The sequence below is a fragment of the Planococcus citri genome, chromosome 4, assembly GCF_950023065.1.
Source record: "Planococcus citri chromosome 4, ihPlaCitr1.1, whole genome shotgun sequence".
NCBI classification, from domain to species: domain Eukaryota; kingdom Metazoa; phylum Arthropoda; class Insecta; order Hemiptera; family Pseudococcidae; genus Planococcus; species Planococcus citri.
The window spans coordinates 13034046-13044434 of NC_088680.1; the positions used below are offsets into that span (position 1 = coordinate 13034046).

The window sequence follows — 10389 nt, forward strand, 5'->3', positions numbered from 1 at the left end:
TCTTCTAAAACTCGCGTTGTGCTTTTTTTCGAATTTCCAGTTGTGCTTTTTTTCAAGAATCGCGCTGTGCTTGTTTTTCCTAAATTCGCGTTGTGCTTTTTTTTCAAAGTTTGCGTTGTGCTTTTTTTTCTAAAACTTGCATTGTGCTTTTTTTCGAAGTTCCGGTTGTGCTTTTTTTTCAAAATCGCGTTGTGCTTTTTTTTTCAAAATGGCGTTTTTTTCCGAAATCGCGTTGTTTTTTTTCTTTGTGCTTTTTTTCCAGAATTCTGGTTGTGCTTTTTTTCCAAAATCACGTTGTTTTTCTTCTTCATAATCGCGTTGTGCTTTTTTCTTAAAATCATGCTTACGTTCTGCTTTCAAAATCCCAATCACTTTTTTTCAAAGTTGTGTTGTGCTTTTTTTGAAAATCTCGTTGTGCTTTTTTTCTCGAAATCGCGTGTTTTTAAAAAAAAAAATCATTGCGTTCTGCTTTCAAAATCCCAATCACGCTTTTTCAAAGTTGCCTTGTGCTTTTTTCTGAAAATCGCGTTGTTTTTTTTTCTCAAAATCGCGTTGTGCTTTTTTTCCAAAATTGTGTTGTGCTTTTTTTCCGAAATTCTGCTTTCAAAATCCCAATCGCTTTTTTTCAAAGTTGTGTTGTGCTTTTTTTTAAAAATTGTATTGCAATTTTTTTGAAATTTCGTTCTATTTTTGAAATTCGCGTTGTGCTTTTTTTCAAAATTGTGTGTTGCTTTTTTTTCAAAATCACAATTGGGTTGTGCTTTCCTAACTAAAGGCTATGCACACTGTTACAGCTGCGCTTGGCGCAGCTGTCTAGTTTCAATTGTAATTTCAATCCCTCTATAACCATCATAAATCATTCCATTGTTACCTACTGTTCATACCACCATTGAAAAATAAGTGTCTTATTCTTTAACCCTATTTTGACCCTGTATTGTGTTCAATTATTATTTGCATTCTTTTCGAATTATTGATTCACCATCAAGCTGTAAGCTTTTCAATATTGTCTTTTGACAACATATCTAAATTTATAAGATGCAATCGTAAACACAACCAAAAAGCTACCTTTTACTCCCACCCTCCATCCCAATTTTTGGAAACTGTCATCTAGTGATGAAATTGATCACTGCGGAATAGTTCTGCGACCAATCGCAGCAAAGCACCGAGGGGCAGGGAGCACGCCCATGGCTAGGTAGGTTGGGCGGGGCCGGGGGGCAGCTGAAGTCATATTTCCTATATTTCTCTGGTAGGTCAGTGCTTTCCTCCGATGGGTCTGGGTCCACCAGAGTAAACCCACTGAGGGGCATATGATATAGTGGAATATGCCTTCACCTTGTAGGTGGATAATTAATGGAATGATGCCTTAAGAGGGTGATCCCGTCGCTATGACGTATTTATGTCTAGAGTAGGGAGAACCTCTACCAACGTGGGAACTACTATTCTCTGTGCATTGATCCCTACCCTATTTCTCTTTGTATTATGCCGCTATTTACGGAAGGTGACCTCAAGGACATAGGGCATTGAGCTACTTGGACTTTGCCGCGGTTCTCACTTGGTGTCTGGGATTACATCGGAGCAGACATCAAGTACTCGGTGCCGTGTATTACATCCGGAGTCGGTACTGAGTTTCTCTATATGCATCCGCGGGCATATAGAGAGTTAGATGTTAGTGGGCGAACGTGTATTTATCGGTATACCCCAATCGCGCTTTGGGTTTAATTAGTTTATTTATCCGCTTTCTTAATGGTATGCGGGTGCAAGTCGCAGATTGCATCTGGCTCCATTCCTATCATCGCCCTATCGCTAACAGCCGCAATGATCGGTACCTGATTAATATCATCGCTATATGTAGTTCAAAACAGCCGCAATGATCGGTACCTGGTTAATATCATCGCCCTATCGCTTGGTAAGTACAAACTTACATGGTGGTGCCTCCACTGAATTAATTAGAATTACATCCTAGTTAATTGATGAAGACTGGTGTCGTAGATTGTATGCTTCGGCATGCAACCTGCCAATGAACTTGTATCTCTTCGCCAATTTCTAGAGCATATCTATTGAGGTAGGTATACTCTTGGTTTCAATGCCATGTATCATTGCCTTAATTCTCTGTAGTTAATATTAATATTTCTTATTGGTGTTAATTATATCAATCTAACCATACTATATTTATAATATTCATGACATATGTATGATATGTTAAGTTGCCTGTAAATATTACTAGAAAGGTTATTTTGAATAAACTTCGTACACAGTAAAGTGTCATATGTTCGTTTATTGTGTATTTCTGTGTAATATAGACTAGAATTGATCACCACTCATATTCTCAGGGCCATCTAAATATGAGCAGTGGTATTATTTCGTATGTAGATAGGATCAGATTAACCCTTATAGCAGTCAATCCTACCTACACCACATTAGATGATCTTTCTAGATCTATATATAACAAGTGGTAGGAAAACAAAAACCTCCATAACTGGAATTCCAATTTGTTCAACCTCTATAAGTGAAACCTACTTTAGTGGAAAACCTATGTAAGTGGAAAAAAATCCGTTTCCCTTGCGATTCCACTTATCCAGGTTTGACTGTATTACACTGATCAGCGTTAGAACAAGACGTTTGCTTATAACGCTCTTTTTTTCCAGTCCCTTGAAAAGTGTTATATTGAGCTTTAATACTGTACTAGTAGGTATTAAATAACTTTCAGCTCAACATTTTATGGCTTGAAGCCTGTTCTAATTGATCAAATGAAGCGAAACTTGGGGAATAGGGTTTTCTTGGAAATCATATTTGACCCCCCGGAGTGGGGAGGGTCAAATTTGAAAATTACAGAAAGGTCATTTATTAATTTAGAGGGGGTTATTTTGGGGTCTCAATGCATGAAAAAGATACAAAATCATACCATTGGCCAACATGGGTTTCTCGTTGGTTCCTGCTTACATGATTTTGAACGCTCAGCCTCCTAAATAAATTGCATGAACTCTACCATACATGCGATAAACATATCCCCACCCGATTTGAGGTGGAATTCATCATCATTATCATTTTTACCCCATCGAAGCACTGATGACGCCCTCTATGATTAGATTTCTGAAATAACAGGTTACTTGGAGCAGGGGAAAAAAGTTGCAGTCGTATACGTAGATTTGAAAAAGGCCTTCGATACAGTTGATCATCATATTTTGTTGGATAAACTCTATAACTGTGGTATTCGTGGTATTGCACATAGGTGGTTCAGCTCATACTTGAGTGGACGTGAACAAACAGTGAAAGTGGATGGTGTCTCCGGAGACTCTAGAGGAGTAAATATAGGGGTGCCTCAAGGTAGCGTTCTCGGACCTTTGCTTTTCTTGATTTTTATTAATGATATTTTCAAGCTGAACATTGGAGGTTCTATTTATGCCTTTGCGGACGACCTTGCTATTGTTTTTCAGGCAAATGCCATAAACAGTCTAGTTAATGCTATAAATGCTGGTTTAAAAGTTATAAGACTCTGGTTATCATTACATAAACTTACCCCTAATTTAAATAAAACAAAAATTGTCGCATATGGACTAGGGATGTGCCAAATATTGAAAACAGATGTTTCCTACATGAGAAAGTGTTGTGTGAGATTAATTGCAGGTGTAAACCTCTTGAACAGCGTGCCTCAATAAAATATCTGGGTATTGTTTTCGACTCAAAATTGATTTGGAATATGCACTCTGAATATCTGCAGGCTAAACTACGTAAACTCAATTTCCTACTTTACTACCTAGCTGGGTTCTTTGGCAAATTTCATCTTAAAAAAATTTATTACGCTCTTTTTGATTCTGTGATGAGGTACAGCATCATTGTCTGGGGAGGGGCAGCTGATATGCACCTCAAGCCAATAGTTACTCTGCAAAAATGGGCAATCAGAAATATTGTGGGACTAGAAAGAAGAGATTCTACAGTAGGTGAATTTAAAAGATTGAAAATACTCCCTCTGAGAAAGTTGCATTCTCTTTTGGCAGCCTCATATGTTCATAGAAATAAAGATAAATTTAGTGTTGGTCACTGTCGACGAGCTGGATTGAGAAAAAGGGAGAATATTGCTGAAGTGCCGAACTCTAGAATTGAAAGAATAAGAATGCAAGCCCCTTATAGATTTCCTGAGATCTACAACCATATGCCATTTGACATACGCAACAAAAGTAAGGTAAAAACATTTAGAAAAGTTCTTAAAGAATTCCTGGAGCATGATGGGACGGTGATGGTCTGATTTCACCTGCTTAAAAAAGGTAACAAAAATCTTTTCAAGAGTTCACTCTGATAGGTAAAAACAATAGCTCCTGGTTAGAATTTTGGTATGTCCGATGCCTCCCATATTATCTTGATGTCATTGTTTTTTAAATTTTTTCATTTTTTTCAATTTTTTGTAGTTCTTAAAGAGCACTTTCTCCCATCTTATGTGTTCTGGTGCCATGTTGCGTAAATTTTTTGTGTGCTTTTGCTACAATATGTTGTGGTTTAAAATAATGAACTGTAGTAATTTTAGTTTGAAGTCTTGAGTATTTGATGTCATTGTATATCTCGATAACCTGTCAATAGTTCCTGGTAGTTTTATCTCATTTTGATCTATTCCTGTTCATGTCTCAATTATGATGTATCTGTGATTATTGGTTATATTAGGCTATTAATTCGCTATTTATTCTTCTATGGTGTTGTTTTACTTTTTTATTTTGATCTTTATTTATTTTATGCTGCTGTTATGTCTGTGATCTTTTATACTTTTTATGTTAATCTATTATTGTAATAACTAATGAGAGCCCTTATGCCGCTCGCGCCATGGCGCATTGGTGTATTGTACAAAAATGTGTATTACTTATCTATTTATTCAGAAACTTTGTAACATACAATATTCAGTCAATATACCGGGTGACCGAAAAGTAGTTCCGGTACAAAAATGCTTGTCAAAAATTCCCTAATCAACTTATCCAAAAAATCTAAATTGCTATGTCACCCTTGGTCCATTACTGTTCAAACAGCAACCATCTTAAAAAATTGCAATCGTTTTAAAATTTATGACGAGACAATAATTTACTCATTAATTTGAACATTGAAATCCGAATCATTGCCCCTTCAAATTTCAAGTTAAGCAAAAAGTTCATATGAGGTTTTTTGTTTCTTTCGTCAACCTCTACCAGCTCCATGGACTACTTTTGAAGTATTTCATCATTTTAAAATTCCTGGAAATTCGCTAAGATTTCAACTTTTTAAGTTGGCAGCACTGCGTTTCAAAAACAAGCCTTGCTTCGGAGAAACTGCCGACGTTGCGTGAGTAGCTCCTAAATGTACTGCATGTATGCAACCCTCCGAGCTTCTCACTGTGCTTATTACTCTTTGAAACGAAAATACTGATTTTTTACTTCAACTATTTTTCGGTCACCCGGTACCTCAGATCATCTTCATCATCATCATCATTATCATCATCATCATCATCATCAATGTCATAGTAGCAAACAACTAGTGTGCCTAGTGTTGGGCAAATTCGCGAATATTCTTTTTTTGCTTGAGCATGCGCAAGAATATGCGCAGATTCTTGCGCATATTCCGCAGATTCTTTTCAAAAAATTAGAACATTATTGCTTAGTTTAGAGATAATCGGAAACTTTCCAAATTTCAATTGAAAAGGTTTCAAATTATTAAGGAAAATTGAAAATTTATAAAGAAAAGTTGATGTAAAACTTGTAAATTGTGGAAAATTGTAGAAAAATCTTCAAATTTTTTGAAAAAAGTCATGATTTTCATTTTTTTGAGAGAATATTCTCCAAGCATTTGAGAATATTCGCGAATATTCTCAGATTATGCGCATTGAGAATATTCTCAGGCCAACACTAAGTGTGCCCCTAATAATGATCACCTCTCCTCTCTGTCTTGAGCTAGTGTGGCCACAGTCGCAACTGAGCCAACTATTGTCCTGACTGTATCAGTCCACCTTGTTGGAAATCTTCCTCTCCCTCATATTCCAGGGAGCTTGCCAAAGAGAATCCCTTTTTTGATGTTTTCTAGTCCTCTTCTGGCTACGTGTCCAAAATGACTCATTATCCTAATTTCACATATCGTCATCTTAATGTGCAAAGTGGCCAACTCCATTTCTGTAAGTTGTTTAGGAAATGGGAAAAATAGAGTTATCAAATATTGATGGGTGTTACATAGTTAAGGGTATTTATTAAAGTAAAAAAAATGCTGCTAAAAATTTTTTTCACTTGACACATTTTAAGCCACTTTGAGTGGAGTTAGATATTTTTCCCAACTTCAAACTCTGATACTACACCAATGATTTCACCTGAGGTAATTTTCAATGTCGGAAGTTATTTACAAAGTGTTCACCTTTCAGATGGTGTTCATAACTCATTTTCATGTAACGTAAAAATGAAACAGTTTTGCGTAGCTAAATGCACAGTGCGTCATCCTTTGGCGGAGTTAGATAATTTTCCCAACTTTAACCACAGATAATAGACGAATGAGCCTGCACAAGCGTGTTTTTAAGATTTCAACTTATGAATTAAGTGAAGAAAAATCAGATGATGCTCGTAACTCATTTTGGTCAAAACTTGGAGTTAGCCACTTGGCATATTAAGACGACAATATTTTATTTAGCCTGGTTGGTTCTTGCAGTTGTTCTACAATTGATGCATTTGTTTGGTGCACAGTGTATGGTATCTTCAACATCCTGTGCCATACTCACATTTCAAAGGCACCAATTCTTTTTTGATCATCTTGCTTCAATGTCCAGGTCTCCAGTCCATATAAGAAAACTGGAAAAACTAGCGTCCTGATTAGTTTCTTCATTGTTTTTATGGAGATTTTACAGTTGGTGGTGACTTTTCTCAATCTCAACTGAGACATCGCTGATTTCCCAAGAGTTATTCTTCTTCTAATTTCCTTGTCTGATCCTCCATCAGCATCCACAAGTGATCCCAAATAAATAAATGAGTTCACTTTTTCAAAAATTTTACCCCTATTATTATAGCCTTCCCCCACACCTGAAATTGACCTGGGGATCCAAATTTTCATCATACAATGGTAGGGTGTCACTCGAGTTTTTTTTTGCAGATTTAAACCTTCTATCCCCAATTTGATTTTTTTCTAGGGTTGAAAATGGATTTTTGGGTCATTTTACGTGTTTTTTGACATTTAGAAAAGCCTGCCATGCCATCCTTCCAAATTGACCTAGTGGGTCCTAATTTTTACAGTACAATGAGAGGATGTGCCTAAAGTACCCTTTGCAGGTTCCAACCTTCCAACCCCATTTGACCTCTTTCCAGGGTCAAAAAGTGTATTTTTGTACTATTTTAGTGTTTCTTGATGTTTAGAAAAGCCTGCCGTCCCTCCAGTTAGACCCAGAGAGTCCAAATTTTTACAGTATAATGAGAAAATGTGCTGAAGTGCCTATAGTGGGCATCCAACCTCGTTTGACCCCTTTTCAAAGTCAAAAAAGTGTATGGGAGTAAACCCCAACAGAAAATCATGATGGAAGGCAACAGGAAACCATTACATTTCCCTAGAATTATATGGACATCAATTTAGCAATGGCCCTAAGTCTCCATCAGGCTGATCCTCATCCGCCAAGACAGCCAGATAGGGTGCTAAGAATACGGGGAGTCAAAACAGGTGGAACAACATCAATGTCGCAACCTGGAATGAGAGAACTTGGTACAAAATTGGAAAACTCACCAATGTAATTACGGAAGCCAGGATATTACAAATCAACGTATTAGGAATAAGCGAGACCCGATGGACTGGAAACTGTAGAAACTGGGCAGATGAAGCACCGGCAAACTCTCCCCGAAAGAAACTATCAGATACGCTAGAAACCAGCTAATATAGATGGAAATATACCTACGCTATCTTCTGTAAAGGTGTGCAACTACGACGACGACGATATATATCCAATTGTCAAAGATCTGACCACTTTTCCATGCTGATTTCTAGGACAGGTGCTTCTGCTTATAAGCACATCAAGAATCTGCTTTCTATGTAGATTCGTTTTTAGTTTCAGGTAGCATTGAGGAACAATATTTCCTGCACCAATTATCCATCTGTTCAGTTCAGAAACTACTTTTTTAGAGGAAAGAGAGGGACAGTAAAATAACAAGAACCAAAAAAATAGCCACAGAAATTACCTACAGCTTTATTATAATTATTTGTATTAATTTTGTATAGGTTGTACGTATATTGAAGAAACACCACGAGCGTTAAGTAATTTTCTCATCTTAGTATAAGCTCTAATTGAGCTTTTGATCCTTGCATTAGGTATTCCTACAGAAAGGTTTACACCATGGTGTTTCTGTAAAATTGCATGGTACAGTAATACCGAATAATGTGAATGGAATTCCTAGAATAGTGAGGGACTCCGCATACAGCAGCCCGTAGTTTACATTATGAAATCCTGATTCGTATAAATCATAATCAACCAAATCTGCTCCTTTTTGATTTCCGCATTTTATAAAATCTCTGAATCGATATGGCGAGTGAATATCCCTGGAAAAAATTATAAGTATATATTAGTTTCGCCTACACTAACTCGACTAAGCTGTCTGTGCAGCCAATTGTGTGAAAAATTTACATTGCCTCGAATCGAGTTTACCTGAATGTATTGTATTTGTCGGTTGTAAGATTGGTGGGACGAACTCTGTTGATCGAATTGTTGCTTATGCGATAGAAAAAATTTCTATCTTCTCCTCCCCATCCCCAGAAATGGTTACCGAAACCTCCGGCGCGAATATATTGTTTGCTGCGGGACATAAAATTAACACAATCGTACAATTTTTCGAAAAATTTGAATTTTTTTCGAAAATTTTTGAAGAATTGATTCAATAGACAGGGGAATTAGAAGAAGGAAAAATGAAAAAAATTGAACCATCAAAAAAAGAAAAGAACCGGGTATACAATTCCAGAGGAAAATGATTGGATCTGATCAGGTCTGAACAGGTTTAATTGGAAATTTAATTTCATCCAACTTATACCCAAAATATTTTTTGGAACTGGAGCATTTTTCCCAAAACAGATTGAGTAGGAGTTTTAGAGCAAAAAAACATCAACATTTTTTGAAATGGCCCCTCTTTGAGAACCCATACCTCTCTTCCAGTGGTACCTTTGAAGCTAAAATTTTTTAACCCACTACAATTCAAAAAAATAGGCAACAAATCATATCTCAATAGATCTCTGTGACTAAATCTACACATAATCTTACTTCGATATCAATGAGATTCCACCAACGTATCGTGCAGGATCATATTTGTCTCCTCGAGGATGATACTCAGGATTCGCCACGTTGTACAAATCGTCTCCTGGGTACGTGTAAGGGATTTCATCGTTCAGAGGCAATAAATCGATATCATGAAGGGCTACGTAATCACATTCAGGATATTGTTTTGTAATAATCTCGAATCCAGCGTTGAATGCTTGAATGCTGAACCTTTATTGAAACGATTCCCATCTGCAACCTTTAGCAAGAATTGAATAAATTTTAAAAATAGGTAAGTACATAATTTATTTTGATTCTTTTTTTTTCAAATTAATGCTAACAACATTTATACGAGCTTACATGATTGACAACGATGAAATAAAACTTGATTTTTTGACGGTTCAAAAAATCATTCATATGAGGTATAAATTCGAGTAATTCTTCGAAAGTGTTTCGAAACGGTACCAGTACGCATAACACGTGTTCTTGCGATTTTCGACCAATCAAAAAAGGCGTTTCTGAAGGCAAAAGTTTCAATAATTCTTTAAATCAGATATCTACTGTAGGTACATCTTCTCAGAAAATTCAATTTTATCATTTCTATGAATTATGATAAATACATAGGTACCTACTTACTCACCTAGTTTGAAAAATAAAAAATACACGATTAAAATCACAAACACAGTAAAACACAACGCACACGTCTTTGTCTTCCTTCGCAGAAAATTTCTCACTACGAGTAATTTTAATCCACTCATTTAACTCGATGTACTAGGTAACTAAACAATAAACGCATAATACACGAAGATAAAATCGTGCTGGGCTGTATTGAAAATTTGGCAAAAAGTCCAACAGACAATGGTGGGTATTCCAGGTTTTAACGATGCCTGCTTATATTCGCTGGTCACCTTAAATTCGTGGCATTGGTACTTAATCAGTATGTACTTAAGATAGTAAATAGGTACTCGTCGGGTATCCTTATCCGCTGATAAAATTACATAAAAATTACACAAAACGTGAAAAAAAATTCAAGCAGGGTATTTTTCTGTAAAATTTTATCATTTTTTTTCAACAAAGTAGGTATCATCTTTTGTAAACAGTTTAAAATATTGGAAAATTTCGAGTACACAGGTATTCGCGAGAATTTTTGACCTTCATGATTAAATTTTTTGAAA

General features: G+C 36.2%; 2 protein-coding genes across 2 annotated transcripts in view; both read right to left on the minus strand.

Moving 5' to 3' along the window:
* The window catches only part of LOC135845004 (beta-1,4-galactosyltransferase 7-like), a 34334-nt gene extending 26254 nt beyond the window's left edge, over positions 1 to 8080 (minus strand). The window contains exon 1 of the mRNA XM_065363432.1: positions 7871 to 8080. The gene's annotated coding sequence lies outside the window, so the exon portion shown is untranslated. The remainder of the gene's footprint in view (positions 1 to 7870) is intronic.
* A 62-nt stretch (positions 8081 to 8142) lies between these two features.
* On the minus strand, positions 8143 to 10376 carry LOC135843686 (xylosylprotein 4-beta-galactosyltransferase-like). Its single transcript, XM_065361648.1, has 5 exons — positions 9855 to 10376; positions 9575 to 9732; positions 9221 to 9447; positions 8615 to 8761; positions 8143 to 8508 (listed from the first exon to the last, which is right to left on the minus strand). The coding sequence occupies exons 1-5, from the start codon at positions 9970 to 9972 to the stop codon at positions 8277 to 8279; spliced, it is 882 nt and encodes a 293-aa protein (XP_065217720.1). The 5' UTR covers positions 9973 to 10376; the 3' UTR covers positions 8143 to 8276.
* Between the last annotated feature and the right edge of the window lie 13 nt (positions 10377 to 10389).